General features: G+C 55.3%; 1 protein-coding gene across 2 annotated transcripts in view; it reads left to right on the top strand.

Annotated features, from left to right (window-relative positions):
- Positions 1–17,476, top strand: part of BMPER (BMP binding endothelial regulator) — a 41,621-nt gene that overhangs the window by 7,408 nt on the left and 16,737 nt on the right. For both annotated transcript variants that reach the window (XM_078598419.1, XM_078598418.1), the window contains exons 3-8: positions 5,005–5,104; positions 8,517–8,599; positions 10,971–11,061; positions 11,790–11,872; positions 12,799–12,898; positions 16,952–17,061. In XM_078598419.1, the coding sequence (XP_078454545.1) occupies positions 5,005–5,104; positions 8,517–8,599; positions 10,971–11,061; positions 11,790–11,872; positions 12,799–12,898; positions 16,952–17,061 (567 nt within the window). The remainder of the gene's footprint in view (positions 1–5,004; positions 5,105–8,516; positions 8,600–10,970; positions 11,062–11,789; positions 11,873–12,798; positions 12,899–16,951; positions 17,062–17,476) is intronic.

The following is a 17,476-nucleotide window of genomic DNA, read 5'->3' as shown; positions in this document are numbered from 1 at the left end:
CAAGCATCCTCCTGGGTTGTCACGCTACTGGACGTGTCGACTGGACATCTGAAAACACTTTTTTTTTTATAGCTCATCGGATTTTCCAGTATAAATAAATATTTCTGGTTCTGATTGTGACGCCACTTTAATGGATGGAGGTAAAACTGTGCAAACTCGAGCAGGAGGTGCAACAGTTGACACGCCTCTCCGTTGGTGGAGACAGCGTGCGTCTGTGGCATTAGGGGTGCCTCTCGTCTGGTGCTGTATTCACGTCGCATGTTAACAATCCCACAGCGACATCAGTTCAACTGTTTGAGTTCGCAGCAAGTAGAGAGCCATCATAGCACCTCGGTACAGTGAGCGTGGAGCTAAGAAGCGGAATAAAACCATTCTGGGACATTCGCAGTCGAGATGATTAAAAAAACACTCCCTGCGGTTCGATCGCGATTCAGCGTCACAATTCAGTTCACGTCGTGGTGCTTGTAGCAGCCTCTAGCCATGTAAACCATTCACAGTTCGTGCAACGTGTGAATAGAAATGCGCCTTTCTTGGGCACGCGAATCGATGGCTATGCCGTGAGATGAAGGATTGATGTGAGCAGAGGACTCTCATGATCACTCGGCTTCCGGCTGTGAACAAGCAACATGTTCACCTACGCTCGGGTTAATTTACATCCTTTGGCAACTCATTGGTAGATTTTTTTCATGTAATAATAATTCATTCACATCCCTTTGTCAATCTGCTGCTGGACTAAGGCCTCCCTACGCCGTGTCGGTCACGGGGATAGTTTGGTGAGTGTGGGCTGGTGAAGACGGGATCAGGAATGGTTGAAACATCACAAGACGCTCATGCTCGCCGTGGCCGGGAATCAAACCCAGGTCTCCACTGTTACCGCTCCTCCATATGGTGCGCTGAGTGCTCGAGGCAGGTGATGATTAACTCCCCTTCGCCCAGCGATTCAATTATCTGTCGTGATTTAGGGCTGCAATTAGATTCGCAAAGTGATTTACATCGGTCATGTTTGTACTGTATTGTTTTTTTATTGCATGCGGTATGTTCTCTCCCGTTTGCTTCATCTGATTTATATTAAATACTTTGAAGGGACATTCTCACATCATTTGCAGTTTAATTGTATACATTAGTAATCGCCCAGTCGCGAGACGCACACTTCTTGCGCACGTAACTTGCATGCCATAATTAATTTAAACCGACGAATTGTTACGTGAACTCTTACCACCTGCACCTTCAAAAGTTGCTGTTTGTTGCTGCCCACATGGCGTTGTTGGGCCTTTTGGCCTGTGTGCGTCACAGCAGTTGTATAGCGAGGACACTCCCTGCGCTAGTCCGATCGTTCAAATCGCCGACAGGCTGTCCGCGATCGCTTTGCGCCCAAGTTGAGAGTTGGCTTCTGCCGGCAGCCTCCACCCAGCGCAGCGCCCTCCGCCCGGTTCCTGTGCACGGCTCTGCCGGGCCCCAAGCGCTCGCTCGTGACACGGCGGGAGCCACGCTGCCTCACGCCGTGCTGCGTGCACTTATATTCTGAAACGACAAGTTTTTGTGTCGGCAATGTTTTAAGAAATATATAAACAATTAAGCGAATCCCACCTAGTGCGCCCGTAAATTGACTCTGTTTTGACCACTTGTCCGCGCCGCTTCTGTATTGTGCTTTATAAATGGTTCTCTTTAATGAGGTAGGAATGCGCAGTGCCCACAGGCAAAGCCGAGAGACAGACAGGCACACACAGGGCAGGCTAATAGGTGGGATTATTCAGAACCTTCAAAAAAAGTCTTTAACCACTGGAATTCACATTTTCTTAGAAAGCAAACAGAAGAGCCGCTCTCTGTAAGTGATCAGAAAGAAGGCGTAATGCTGAGCCGCTCTCATTCACACGCGCCGAGCGAGGCTCCGCTGGGTTCGCCTGAAGCGACTGCGGTGTTCCCTTCGCACACTCGACACCTGACATCCGCGCGCTCACCTGCCCGGGACAATATCAGTCGCGGCGGCGCTGCCCGCCAGGTGTCGAGGCGACATCCCTCCACGACTCGCCACGACCGAGTCGAGCATCATCGCGGCGGCGCTTTCAGACGCGTTTCTGCGGCCGTCTGGAACGCTCTCGCTTCAGATATTAGGAAGCCACTGGAATAATGCACTTTTAAATCATCTCATTTGTTTCGAGCTGCTTTTTGTGTTTAGTTTGTTGTCCTTCCCCGACACCTCCGATTAGCACGGTTGGCTACGTACGGTGCGAAAGAAGTTCAACGTACATACAGATGAGGCCACAGGAAGATTTGTGAGCTGGATTTGAATCAGAATGATTATTTAGAAACAATTATCGGTATATTGTGTTTGGGCAACTCAGAATAAGAATCGAGACTTGTAATCGCCCGGCAAGACTCACAGCAGCTGCCTCAGAAAGAGAGGAACATTCGTGGGATACCAGGACGGGTCGCGGCAAACCTCGCGAAGCGCCTCGCCGCAGTCGCTCGAGCGAGAGAAAGACATCGGCCCCGATGTCCAACCGCGGACTTCCTCTTGTTCGAACAAATCTTCATCCGCGGCCCTCGAGGTGCGCTCGGTTGCTGGAGGAGACATCCATCGCACGGCACCGAGCCCCTCGGACAAAGATCCCCCGTGTAGCCTGGACAGACTGTCGGGGCAAGTGCTGTTAGCGAGCAGCACCTGTGAAGGCTACCGGCACTGTGGCACACGAGGGGGTGGGTGGCCAGCACCACGCCCGGCCGCCTCTGTCTCCCAGTGGCGATGTTTACTACACACCGCACCAGGTACTCATTTGAGGCTGAGTCGACCTCGGGCAGGCCCAGGACCGGTTCAGCTATTCGTCACTGGTGTTGGCCGTGAGCAGGAACCGAACTCGGGTTTATGGTGCAGAGCGCTCCCTGACCCCTCGCGCCGCGGCTGGCGTCTGAGAGACATTGAGAAAGCGGCTGCCAAGAACAACAATTGATGAAGTTGTAATTGAGTACGCGTGGAGTATATTGTAAGGGGAGGATCTGAACAATCCCGCTCATTAATTACGTTCCCTGTGTGTGTGTCTGCGTGTGGTTCCATTCTTGTGCTCGCTAACAGCACTTGCCCCAGCAGTCTGTAAAGGTTAGCCGGGGGATCTTTGTCTTTGGTTCCATTCTGAACAGAACTACTCAGAACCGAGTGTTTCTGGCACGAAGTAAGTGACGCGCGGTGTTTGTCGCGAGGCAAATTGGCCGACGGAGTTAAAGTTCCCCCCAATTCGACATCCCTCCTGTGTGGTTCGCTCTTCCCGGCGGTGAGGCGACGCATCGGGTGCGAGACCTGGGAGCGCACCGAGCGGCGCGAGCCTGCCACGCGCTCGTCTCGCAATGTCCTCGGCGTGCTTCGAGACCCCCCCGTCCCGCCCCTTCTCACACGAGCGAATCCCGACTGGGCAATCGAAGAGAAGCCCTGCGAGACGCAGACTCCGTCGCGTGCGCATCGACAAGAGCTGGGCGCATGCAACTCTCAGCCGGCACCCGCGTGGCTGCATTAACACAAATGCGATTAGAGTGTTTGGCTGCTATATATTTCCACACGATACGCCACTTTCGTTGATTCATCATTGTGGCCAGGTCGCTTCTGAAAAAAGAGCCGCATAGCTCAGTGAGCCTCACATGGTCACATAAAAAAGTGGTGACTCATCTGCAAGCCATCGTCGTCTGTGCGCGAAAGTAAGAAGCTGCTCATCAAGCGTCTCTCTCGCTGCTCATCAAGCGTCTCTCTCGCTGTTGGACTCCGAGACCGACAATGGGTTGAGCGACGATGTTCCACACGCGACGTTCTTGAGACAAGTGGCAGGACAGACGAGGCGACGGATACGAAGGGGGGCGCGCGCGACGACACCTCGCGCCCGCCACCGGGAGGGGGGGGAGCCACTTTCATCGTGAAAGTGGCGATGTGGCCAGGGACGAGGCCACACGCAGACCAGCGCTAGGCACATAGAGCACACACACAGAGCACACACACACACAGAGTACGCACACACAGAGTACGCACATACACATAGCACACACACACACAGAGCACACACACACAGAGCACACACACACATGGAGCACACACACACAGGAAGCACACACACACACATAGCACACACATGGAGCACACACAGAGCGCGCACACACATGGAACACACACACACACATAGCACACACATGGAGCACACACAGAGCGCGCACACACACACAGAGCACACACACACATGGAGCACACACACACAGAGCGCACACACACACATGGAACACACACACACAGGACGCACACACAGAGCGCACACACACACATGGAACACACACACGCACAGGACGCACACACACACACAGGGCACATTGTTCTGAGAGACTCAAAATTCGGCTTCCTATGTCGCGCCAATCCTCTGCACTCCTCCTGCTGCCTAAACACACGGGCACACTCTCTCTCTCTCTCCCCCAGCCTTCATCCCACACCCAGCAGAAAGCAAAGTAGTGGGAATCAAGCACACTCGATCCGTGCGTGTTAACACGCCTGTTAATGTGCATGTTGGCAGTCTGTGGTGTCACCCAGGGGCACCGCGTGTCTGGCTCGTGCACTACGGGGATCCCTGTCCAATCCGTCGTGCGATCCTCACCATCGGCATCGCCATCACCGGAGTGTCGCTCACGGTCCTGAGCCTCCCCTAGGTCGACTCAACCTCAAATGAGTAGCCGGTCCGTTGTGTAAAAAGCATCGCCACTGGGGAGCCAAAGGCCGTCGGGCGTGGTCCTGGCCAACCACCCAATCGTGTGCCGTGCCGGCCTTCATAGGTGCTCTCTCACAACGCTTGCCCTAACAGTCTGTCAAGGCGACATGGGGATCATTATCTTTGGTGATGGAGGTGGCGGTGGTGGTGATGGAGGTGGCGATGGTGGTGGAGGTGGTGGCGGTGGTGGTGGAGGTGGTGGCGGTGGTGGTGGTGATGGAGGTGGCGGCGGTGGTGGTGTGACCGTGCGTGTGTCCGTGCCGTGCGTCCCCAGAGCGGCGAGGTGACGTGCGAGCGGGAGAAGTGCAGCCCCGTGCCCAGCGACTGCCTGCTCGTGGTCAAGCAGCGCGGGGCTTGCTGCCTCGAGTGCCAAGGTACCACCACCACCACCTCCACCACCTCCACCACCTTCACCACCGCCACCACCATCACCGCCACCATCACCACCACCACCATCACCGCCACTACCGCCACCTCCATCACCACCGCCACCAGCGCCACCACCGCCACCACCATCACCACCACCACCTCCACCACCGCCGGCACCTCCTGCAACCACCGCCACCACCTCCACCACCACCTCCACCACCACCACCACCGCCACCACCGCCATCTGCGGCGTGTGGCGCAGGCTGCAGCACGTGGCAGGGCTGCCGCCAGGCCCACGTCTCCCTGGACCCCGCCCCTTCATGCCGTGTGCTGCCCAGTGTGCCGACGATCACACCACAGCGACATCTTTGGACGGAGCACATTATACTTAATTACCATCCACACAGCGTAAGACAGCGGTAGCGACATGTACCCTGCGGCACGCACAGCCTTGCCTACGCGCCTCGGAATACCCGGCGCAGCGATGTACTGGGAATGCGACGTACGGCATCGCACGTGCTCGGACCCGTGCAGCACGTGCGCCGTGACGTCACAGAAGCAGCCTCGTGAGGGAGACGCCCCCTGGGCTCCCCAGCCCTCACTCGGCGACAGCCGACAGCGCGAGCGTCATCGGTGGCAGGTTCAGGGTTTACAGCCCACGTGGTGTAAATACACTTTGATATAAATACATTTACAGCCCTGTACCTAAAGCCCCACACCCATTGCGATTATAGGTTTTTTGACCATAATTCGCCACTCTGGTGAGTTCGGGTTCATGCAACGTCACAATGTTTTCTCCTGAAAAATAAAAACCCTCGTCCTCTAATACCCAGGTTCACCGGTCTGGATAGACCGTGGGTAGGAATCGAACTCAGGTCGGCGGGGTTCATAGCGAAGCGCACAAACCACTGTACCACACCGATCCCGCACCGCGGGGCGCCGTGGTGGCCAGGAGACGTTAACTCCCTCGCCTGGTGCACAGGAGGTCGTGGGTTCGATCCCCACCCTGACGCCTGCTGCTGTGTATTTGGAGTTTCCATGCTCTCCCTGTGGTTGCGTGGATTTGTCTCTGGGTCCTCTGGTTCCCCCTCCACATTGAGGAACATGCAATTAGAGTGCTTGGCTGCCGCTATAGATGTCCACGTGATGAGCCACTTCGTTGAGCTTTCATTTGTGGCCAGGTCGCTTCTGAAAACGAGCTCTCTAGCTCAGTGGACATTAGCTGCTTAAAAAAAAAAACATTTCGTGTAGACGTTTTGTAGACGTTGTATAGACGTTGTATAAACGTTGAGAAGACGTTGTGTAGACGTTTTGTAGGCGTTGTGTAGATGCTGTGTAGGCGTTTGTTCGGGCACAATTGGGCAACAGGGCTGTGAGCTCAAGGGTGACTCCCTCGCCCAAGAGACACAATTTGAACACGGGAACTCTCTCCCCACCCTCTTCTTGTTCGCTGGCGACGCGTGAGTGGCGAGAGGCGCTCGTTCTCGTGTCAAAACAAATCCCTCACTTTTTGCTTGTGATGTGGAAATAAATAAACAAGTAGCGACTCGGAGGGAGCAAGGACCGGGCTCTTTGTGGTGCTGCCAACGTGTGGGGCTCTGCGCGCTTGGGTGTCCATCTGCGTGCGGCGGGCGCGTGACACGTTACAGTTTCAGATCAATTGAAGGAAACGGAGTGAAATTGTGTTAGAACTGGAACCGAGCCTCCGAACGAAGCAGCTGGCCCATTACCGGCGTCCCAATCTGCCTCCCGGCTATGAGCAGCAACGCCACTCAAACCGTTTGCTAAAAATCTTCAGCGCTTCTTCGGGTGCATTACGTTCACATCCGCCGTAAGTTCCATTTTGAACCTTGTGGCCAGAACACACGTGTCGAAAACGACGACGACGACGACACCGCGCTGCACAATGTAAACTATATATATTCAGATATATATACACATATACATACAGATATATACAGATATATACAGATATATATACTGTATCTGTCTCCCCGCCTTGTCTGGGGCCGGCGAAGTGCCCGCGACACGGCGTGGAGCCGCCGCGGTTTGACGTGGGGCACGCGGGCGGCTTTGAAGGCGTTTCTCTCCACCCACTCTTACAACAGCAGCAGCAGCAGGAGGGGGGGTGGGGGGAGTCATTAATTACCGTGCTTCAGCACGGGTGGCGCCAGGCTGGTCCCGCCACCAGCACTTACAGCAAACAGCGACACACACAAAACGAGAGAGGAGCGAGGCACGCGTGGATTATTTACTCTCGCGTCCTGTGCCATTTCGAGCATCGCGAGAAGCCACAAGGAGAGGGGGGAGGGGTGGGAGGTAGGGGGTCCCCCCCCCCCCCGCCAGACAAACACGACCTCTGCGCCGCCGCCTCTCGCGTGCTCTCCCCGGCAGGAGGCCGCGGGCCCCGCGTGCAGCTTTGTGCTGCGGGAAGCGGCGGTGACGACGCTCTGGGCAGCGCGAGTCGCAACGACGTGAAGAGAGACGCCACACGGAACAGGAGCCTGCCGAGCGCGCCGTGACCCACGGGTCAAGCCGCGCGCGGCGCTCTCGCGTTGCTTTGCTTGAACGGGCCACAGCAGACGCCGTCTTCATCGATGCGATGTCACCTTCGTGAACTATTGAAGTAACTGATTGTGAACAGTGGCCCGATTCCAGTTACGTTGGGCACGTCAAGACGGGGTAGGCCTTGTGTGATGACCCCCGTATCAGTTTGCATCTACCAGTGGCTCCTGATAACACTAAACTCAAAATATTTGAAAGCACGTCACAGATAAGAAATGCACTTGGAGTTAGTATAACATTTTTTGTGTGCAAAACACAGATAAAGCACATTCCTCGAGTTAATGTTCGACACGCGGTGAGCGCAGACACGCTGAGAGCAGCCCACAGCCTGGGCGAGTGGCTGTACAGGACAGGGTTGTGGCACAGGACGGCACAAATCAATTCCTGCCACCCGGACACACGTGGCACTTCCCGGACAGGTGGGAACCGTAGCTGACACAGAACCAATCCGTGTCCCCACGAACTCCACGGTCTCATCTCATGTCACCCAACTCCCTTACCCCCCCATCACACAACGACAGCCGTTGTGCGTCTTGAGAAGTGGGATCAACAACAACCGTTTAACGCGTAGGAGGTTCTATTTGAAGTCAATGTCTGCACGTGCGATTTTTTGTGTGACTTGCAATGTAGCTCGAATGTGCGGCAACATCACTCAGGCGCGTTGTGACGATGGCATCTTAGCCAGCAGGGACAGTGGGCAGTTTCCGAGTTGAGGGTGACGACAATCTCCCTGCTGCAGTGGAATTGTCTCCCTTGCTGAGAGACGGGGCTGGCTCACACCTGCTGCGGCCGCCCTGCGTGAGTGAGGACGACGACGACGATGACGACGGGAGGTCTCCGCTTGTGTTGCAGGCTGCCGAGCGCGGGAAACCATCCCGCAGGAACTCATGGCGCACCTGGTGGGAGCTCCACACTGCTTGCAGCAATCCTGCCAGGTAACCATGACCCTGCCAGGTAACCATGACCCTGCCAGGTAACCATGACCCTGCCAGGTAACCATGACCCTGCCAGGTAACCATAACCCTGCCCGGTAACCATAACCCTGCCAGGTAACCATGACCCTGCCAGGTAACCATGACCCTGCCCGGTAACCATGACCCTGCCAGGTAACCATGACCCTGCCAGGTAACCATGACCCTGCCAGGTAACCATGACCCTGCCAGGTAACCATGACCCTGCCAGGTAACCATGACCCTGCCAGGTAACCATGACCCTGCCAGGTAACCATGACCCTGCCAGGTAACCATGACCCTGCCAGGTAACCATAACCCTGCCCGGTAACCATGACCCTGCCAGGTAACCATGACCCTGCCAGGTAACCATGACCCTGCCAGGTAACCATGACCCTGCCCGGTAACCATGACCCTGCCAGGTAACCATGACCCTGCCAGGTAACCATGACCCTGCCAGGTAACCATGACCCTGCCCGGTAACCATGACCCTGCCAGGTAACCATGACCCTGCCAGGTAACCATGACCCTGCCAGGTAACCATGACCCTGCCCGGTAACCATGACCCTGCCAGGTAACCATGAACCCTGCCAGGTAACCATGACCCTGCCAGGTAACCATGACCCTGCCAGGTAACCATAACCCTGCCAGGTAACCATGACCCTGCCAGGTAACCATGACCCTGCCAGGTAACCATGACCCTGCCAGGTAACCATGACCCTGCCAGGTAACCATGACCCTGCCAGGTAACCATGACCCTGCCCGGTAACCATGACCTTGCCAGGTAACCATAACCCTGCCAGGTAACCATGACCCTGCCAGGTAACCATGACCCTGCCAGGTAACCATGACCCTGCCAGGTAACCATGACCCTGCCAGGTAACCATGACCCTGCCAGGTAACCATGACCCTGCCAGGTAACCATGACCCTGCCAGGTAACCATAACCCTGCCAGGTAACCATGACCCTGCCAGGTAACCATGACCCTGCCAGGTAACCATAACCCTGCCAGGTAGCCATGAACCCTGCCAGGTAACCATGAACCCTGCCAGGTAACCATAACCCTGCCAGGTAACCATGACCCTGCCAGGTAACCATGAACCCCGGGAGCCCCATGCTGCCCGTGCCGTCTCCAGCACGGCGTGGGGGCGGTCGCGTTGTTGTCTTCCCGCCATGTCCCCGCGCGGTGTTTTTGCCGCTGTGCGTTGGACGCTGAACCACGTTCGCTGGAGGCGCGGGAGGCCCGCCCTCTGTACAGCATTTATTAATTTCTTTTTTTTTACTCTGTAATGAATATTTTTTGCGTGAGATTCCACGAGAGACACTGTTATTATTGTTGTTATTGAGAGGCTCGTTGCAATGAATCTAGAAGTGATTGTGTGGTGTCGTCGTCTTGGGTCGATACCCAACGTAATTATTCTCATAATAACAACGGGATCTAGTTTTCTTGGAAAACCTCGCTGAGTGTCCAGACTCGTTTCCAGGAGGCTCTGCGTGGGGGGTTCTTGGCGGCTGTCGCTGCGGGGTGGCTCTACGGGCCATGCGAGTTGTGCGACGACGCTTTAAGGCGGTCGCCAAAGACTTCTTAAAAACAAGGCTGTGACTTCATCATCATCGCCATCACAATCAACGAGCGGATCGCCCGTCGGTGTCCACTGCACCTCGTCATTTGCTTCACTTCCCAGCGCGCTCCAGCAGTGCCGCATCTCTCTGGCACCAATCTCTTACGTCGTCGTCAAAGCCTGTGCGTGTTACCTCCTCGTGTGTGTGGGTTTGCTCGACTTGCCCCCACGCACTGTGACATGCAATCGGCCAACATCCTAATGCAGGGGCCCTCACAGAAATGAGGCTTGAGATTCTCTCTCTGAGGCTGTCTGTGTAATTATTATTGGTGAAGGGAATTATTTTTTATGAGCTGACTCTTGATCGCCCGAGTGAGATAAAATGAGGCAAATTGCTTAAAGCAATGCACTCAAACGTCACCATTAATTGCTTCTTAACTCCCGATGTACGTACGTATGTTGAACTTCTTTCATGCCGTACGTAGCCAACCGTGCTGACGGGAGGTGCAGGGACAGTGCGGTGTCGCGAGGATCTCCGGTGTGACGGTGTGACCACGTGTGACCACGTGTGACGGTGTGACCACGTGTGACCACGTGTGACCACGTGTGACGGTGTGACGGTGTGACGTGACGGTGTGACTGTGGTGTGACGGTGTGACTGTGGTGTGACTGTGGTGTGACTGTGGTGTAATGGTGTGAGGGTGTGACGTCACGGTAACGGTGTGACGCTGTGACGGTGTGACCGCGTGTGACGGTGTGACCGCATGTGCCCGCCCTGCGTGTCGCCCCCCCAGGAGGGGGTGCTGACGGTGGCTGCCCGGCGCTGCGTGCTGCCCTGCGACCGCCCGCTCTACCAGCACGGCCTCTGCTGCCCCCTCTGTGCCGGTAAGGCCCCCGCGGTGCCGCGGCGGGGACCGAAGGACCCCTCTCCGCATGACGCGAGATCGCTAGCTTCCCCACCCATTATGGCGCTGAGGTTCTCGCAGCCGACGATGATGATGTTGATGTTGTCGATGTTGATTCATAGTTCACTTGTTGTGTTTGGCCACGCAGTGATCTGTGTAAAGTTAAAAACCGATGACGTGGTGATGGCGCGGGGCATTCGACACATGTGTCACTATCACTGCTCTAAAAGGTTAATATCTATATATAACAGGCAACATTTCAGGCAACGGCCTGACATTTTGGGTATGGCCCTTCCTCTGCATTGTTCTTCATAGGAGAAGAAGACGCAGAAGGAGCAGAAGGAGCATTGCCTGAGTCGTCACCTGTTATAGATGTATATGTCTTCTCCTTGCAGGCCACTTTGATTGTTGAGTGTGCTAAGCATTTGCTATTTGTGCGGAGGGCATCGCTGACGAGGCCACTTGCCGTGAGTCCGCCGTGTCTGACTCTCCGTGTCTGTCTCGCTGTGTCTGACTCACCGTGTCTGACTCTCCGTGTCTGTCTCGCTGTGTCTGACTCACCGTGTCTGCCTCTCCGTGTCTGACTCTTTGTGTCTGACTCGCCGTGCCTGACTTGCCATGCCTGACTCTCCGTGTCTGACTCGCCGTGCCTGACATGCCATGCCTGACTCGCTATCTGACACTGCCGTGGCACGGCGGCTCCCGCAGGCTGCTCGTTTGGAGGCCACGCGTACCGCGAGGGAGACGAGTTCCACCCAAACAGGAACCCCTGCATCTCGTGCGTGTGCTCGGTGAGGACCACGGCCCGTGTCCAGTTTGTTGTCCTTTCCTCCCGCACCTCCAATTAGCACAGTTGGCTACGTACGGTGCGGAACAAGCTCAACATACATACATACATAGACTCGCACAGAGACTCATAGACTCACACAGAGACCCATAGACTCACAGAGAGACCCATAGACTGACAGAGAGACCCATAAACTCACATAGAGACCCATAGACTCACACAGAGACCCATAGACTCGCAGAGAGACCTATACGTACGTACATACACATGCAGCTGCCTGTTCGTTGCTTCCTCTGAGGGTGACTTCATGATATGGAGACCTTTGAATTCGGTTCTCTTAAAAAAATCACTGCAACGCCACACGGCCGCTGGAAGGGGACATATCAGAACTGCTTCTGAGGGCCCCTCGATGGCCTCCTCAACTCCAGGGGGCGGTGTCACCTTCTCACGTGCCATGCTGTGGAGGTGTTCGTCACGTGGCATTTAAACCTAATCCAATTCAGTCCTCAGAGCTGAAATGGTCTCAATGAAGGAAGCGCTCACACAGAAAATAATGATTTTGTGTGCAGTCATCGCTGACTGGGCAGACTTGATCAACTCAGCAGCCTTGAGCAAACATTTGTAGTCACAGGCAGTAGGAGCCCAGCGTCTCAGCGCTAGCGGTTCGATGTTGTGGCTACGACTCCTACGACTGTGCAGGGTTTCACGGCAGAGAGCCAGCGGAACACCTCGCATGCCGTCAGGGCCCTGCGCCGGCACAGCTCACGTGTGCCAGTGGAAAACCACCCGTACCGTGCCGACCCGGCGCTGGCATCGCTCGAACGTGCAGTGGAAACTCACCCGTATCGCGAGGGCTCTGCCCTGGCCTGTGTGTGTGAGCCGGTGGAGTCGGGGTGGTAACGGTGTTTGGGGACCGGCCCCCGTCCGCAGGACGGCAAGTTGCAGTGCGAGCAGGAGGTGTGCCCCGTGCTTTCGTGCCCGGCCCGGCTGTCCCACATCCCGCCTGGCAAGTGCTGCGCCACATGCAAGGGTACGTGTCTATCATCATCTTGACCGCCATCACCATCATCGTCATCATCATCACCGTCATCACTGTCAGCATCAGCATCATTATTTATACCGCTCTGCCTCTCATGCAGTGTGTCTCCAGGTGCCACAATGAATGGGGCATTTGAAATAATTGCTGGGAAGTGAAATATGAGGCAGACCAAATACAATGTTCAAGAACCAACCAATACAGGAGGGGCAACATACACAGCCAATGAGAATAACACACCATTCCAAAGGCTACCTTGTGTTTGAGACCACAGTCGTTTATAAGGGCCGATAAACGCAGCTGTTACGTGCAGCTAGCGGGGAGCAAGTGAGTGTAACGATGCAGAGACGAGCGTTGCTGTCAGTAATAAAATAATAAAAACTTCACCAGACAAGAAGAATAATAAAAACTTCACCAGACAAGAAGGCTCTTTCATTGCAACAACAATCAAATTGCATTTGAGGTCCATGAGTCCAAAGGTCTTCCTGACCAATGTCTTCCAGACGTATTTGTTTAGGCAGCTAGGACTTGGACTGGTTTGGACTTTCTAAGATTCATCAGCAAGGAGTGGCCCATTAAACAGATCGCCGCCGGCTTGAGGCCCGGATGGTGGCGGCAAGCATCGGTGCAGCCCATTCTGCACCGCGTTATTCCTGAACGTCAGGCTGCACAAGTAACGTTCAGACATTGAATGTGCTTATATGAGGGGCGAATCTTAGGTAATGTAAATGTGTATATATGAATGAATACAGGCGCGTGCTTCACTGGGGGAAATAAAATATCATTCAAGCCGTTCAACGGTGGGTTTTTTCGATGAATATATCCCGATGATAACACTTTGTTAAACAAGCCGTTTGAGGCTTGCTGTGCTGCCACGGGACAGTTAACGCTGCACGTAGAACTTCTTTGGCACCGTACGTAGCCAACCGTGCTAATTGGAGCTGAGGCTGGCTTGCGAGGCCCCCCGATCTAGCGTAGCCTCCACCGAGCGAGAGTGCCCCAGCGTCCAGGCGCAGTCAGGTTGAACGGGCGACGTTGTGAGCCATGGTGCTGATCGGGCGGTCGCGTGCGGGGGGTGGACGGACAGCCGGCTGTTGGGACCGTCGAAGAACGGAGCGTGGAGAATGTCTGGAAATGTTCTAACAACCGTAGCATGGGGCAGAAGGGTAGAACTTGGCGGTGATGTGCGGTGGCGTTACCAGGGCTCCTCCCCTTGAGTCGAGCTGCAGAAACAAAGTCCTGAGACTCGGGGAACCTTTCCCGGCCAAAGAGAGAAGAACATTCGAACATCGGTGTCCGCTGCTCCCATCCTCCTCACCCCCCCCACACACACACCTCTCCCACCCCCCGGTTCTCTCTCACCATCCACGGCCAACATACAATGATTTTATTCATGTTCAGTTAACCGGATGATTGAGCATACCGCGTGATGTAGATCAGACTTATTGTAATTTGAGTCATCCTGTGCGACGCTCTCAGTGGCTCCATTATGTCAGCTCAATGAACTTCACATTTGCCCTCCCGTTCACAAACATTCCAGACACGAGCACCATTTGTGGCTTCGTGCGGTTTAATCTTCACCTCAAAGTGGCTTTTTATTGGCCACATATACCTCTTCGCCTTCTGCCTTCGTGTCAAGGGCAATGCGATTTGTCTCAATGTTGTTGTGTTTAGTTTGTTGTCCTTCCCCCGCACCTCCGATGAGCACCGTTGGCTATGTACGGTGCGAAAGAAGTCCAACATACACATGTGCACTCGTTGCGTCAGATAATTTTCCATATAAATTGTGAATGTTGCTTAAATCATGGAACTCGCATGTGGAATTTCACACAACAGAAACGTTCACGGGATTTGCCCACTAATCCCGCATCTCCGTACGGATTTCCTAAACATGTGCTCGCCACATCCACAGTGTGCGGTGCTGTGCTCAATGACTCAATGTCCTCGAGAATCATCCACGTGACAATGATTGGCTTGCTGCAGTGTGGCTCAGCATGGCTTCTGAGGGATCAGCTCAGAGATGTGGAGGCATTTACAGCCCTCCCTTCAGAGTGTGTATTGCTACTTACTGTTAGTGGAAAACCGTTCATGTGTCTCTCTAATCTGAATGGGCCATTTCCCAAAACGTGATTAGCATCATCAGCCATAATCTATCCACGACCGGATGAAGGCATCCACAAACCATCGTCATCTCTCACGGCCCCCCTGTGTATCAGTCCATCACGTTATTCCTCTCTCTACGTATCTCTGACAAGGCAGTGCTGATGACGAACGCTGTGGTCTCTCCTTGTGCATCACTGCCAGCGCGTTTCCTTATTCTCTCCCTGCCCGTAGAACCGTGCGCTTCAAGGCAGTCCCTCTCACAGGGACCAATTACACCGGCGCGGTCTTGCTTGGTGTGCCGTGTGTACATTAGCTCAGGCCGCAGTCGAGCGCAAAGTCTGTCTTAAATGCGACGTATTTAGATCATCGCTTTCTACGTCTTATGTGGAGGTGGCATATCCATAAATTGTCCCCAATGGGAAGATGGCATGAAGCGCGAGCTCTTGATTTGTGCGCTCGTGGACGGGGCAGCGAGGCAGCGATGTGGAAATGTTTTCAGCGGTCACTGCGGCCGCACGCGTGGCAACGCTCTGCTGTCACGTGCGGGCGATGGACAGAAGCTCTTCACTTCGTCCATTTTCGTTGGCGGGGTGACGCTCAGGCCGATGCTTCGCTTGGACGAGCGACTGTGCGGTCAAGGGGCGTCTAGGCCTCCACCGGTGCCATAGTTGTCATTTTATGCATTTTTCCTCAGCACGTGTATTCCTCTTAAAGCAGCCTGACTTAGTTGAGCAGATGGGGCCATGAAGTGGCGGTCAAAAGGTTAATCTGTAGATGGAATGCCCTCTGATGTGGTCCCCACGGCGCATGAACGCCCGGCCCAGCTGCGTGTAGTTTTATGAAGGAGCGAGCTGACAGAGCGAGCTGACTGGCTTGGGAATGGCGCTACGGGGTCTGCTATGGGGTCTGCTACGGGGTCTGCACCGGCAACGCAGCTTGCCCCGTCGCAGGCGGAGGATCTCTCTCCTTGTCCTCGCAGGGGCATCTCGCGTGCCCTTTGATACCGAGCAGACGGGCCGCTTGACGTATCGGTGCCCAGGATTGAGATCGTGCAAATCGACGTGCCGGCGGGCCGACGCTGAACGTTTCCCAGGGTACACGCACGGACAGAGGACACCAACGCGGAGCCTCTGTCATGTGGTTTAGACATGATGAGGATGCACCTGTTACTTTCTGGATTCTGGGCCAAGTGTGCTAAACTCCTATACTAAACTCCTATACCGGGACTTCGAATGGGAGTAACCTTGCCGCATCTAGATAACGACATCGGAGTGGTCTCTTCCCTGTAATATGCTCACGTGAAATTGTTAAATACGACTGTCACATTGTTCTCTGACAAGTGATTTGTGCAGCCATCGTCCCGGTTACTGAGCGAGCGCAGGACGTGTAAACGCAGTCTTGTGTGTCGTGCACGATGCTGGGCTGAGCAGGGGAGCTCTCAATAGGTCAGGTGACCGGTAGCACCTGGCTGTTGTCTGAAGCCTTTAGAAGGCAACAAAGAGTTGCTCACGAAGTAAAAAACATATTTTCAGTATTCCGTACGAGCCTGTAGATCCAGCAGCAGGGCATGCGTCGAGGCATCGTAATTAAACATCGTTTGTAGCCCTTTGTCAATCCACTGCTGGATGAAAGTCCCTTGACGGAACGTGAGCTCTGTGACCATGCTTCACCACGGCGGTCAATGCAGGTCGGCGAAAGGGGTTTGGTCCAGGACCGCTTCAGATGTCACTCGCCACTGATGTCAGCCGTGGCCGGGAATCGAACCCAGGTTGCGGTGCGCCACGGCACCGCCTCTCCACGCCGCCGTTCGGCGTCGTTACCGCCGTCGGCCCAAGTTGTCGAGGGGGTGGCAAAACGGCGGTGAGAAGAGAGCCGCGCTCGCCGCGCCTCCAACCCTCGCACGCATTTTGCCCCACGTCCCCCTCGGCGTGCCACGTGCTCTAGGCCAGAGGAAGGTGTTCGATCTGCCCGCGGGGAGCTGCGTCTTCCAGGCCAAAGTTCTGGACAACGGAGACGTGTTCAGCCACGGTGGCTGCACTTCGTGTGTGTGTAAGGTAGCAGTGTGCACCGCACCACCCACAGGAACCACACGCACCACCACCGTACCACCACCGCACCACCACCGCACCACCACCGTACCACCACCGCACCACCACCGTACCACCACCGTACCACCACCGCACCACCACCACCACCGTACCACTACCGCCACACCACCACCGCACCACCACCGTACCACCACCACACCACCACCGTACCACCACCGTACCACTACCGCACCACCACCACCGTACCACTACCGCCACACCACCACCGCACCACCCACAGGAACCACACGCACCACGGCACCACCGCCACACCACCACCGCACCACCGCCACACCACCACCGCACCACCCACAGGAACCACACGCACCACAGCACCACCACCGCACCACCACCGCACCACCGCCACACCACCACCGCACCA

This window comes from Lampetra planeri, chromosome 10, assembly GCF_965212315.1.
Source record: "Lampetra planeri chromosome 10, kcLamPlan1.2.h2, whole genome shotgun sequence".
In the NCBI taxonomy this organism is placed as follows: domain Eukaryota; kingdom Metazoa; phylum Chordata; class Hyperoartia; order Petromyzontiformes; family Petromyzontidae; genus Lampetra; species Lampetra planeri.
Note: the sequence above shows the minus strand (reverse complement) of the source record. Positions and strands in the feature narration are given on the sequence as shown.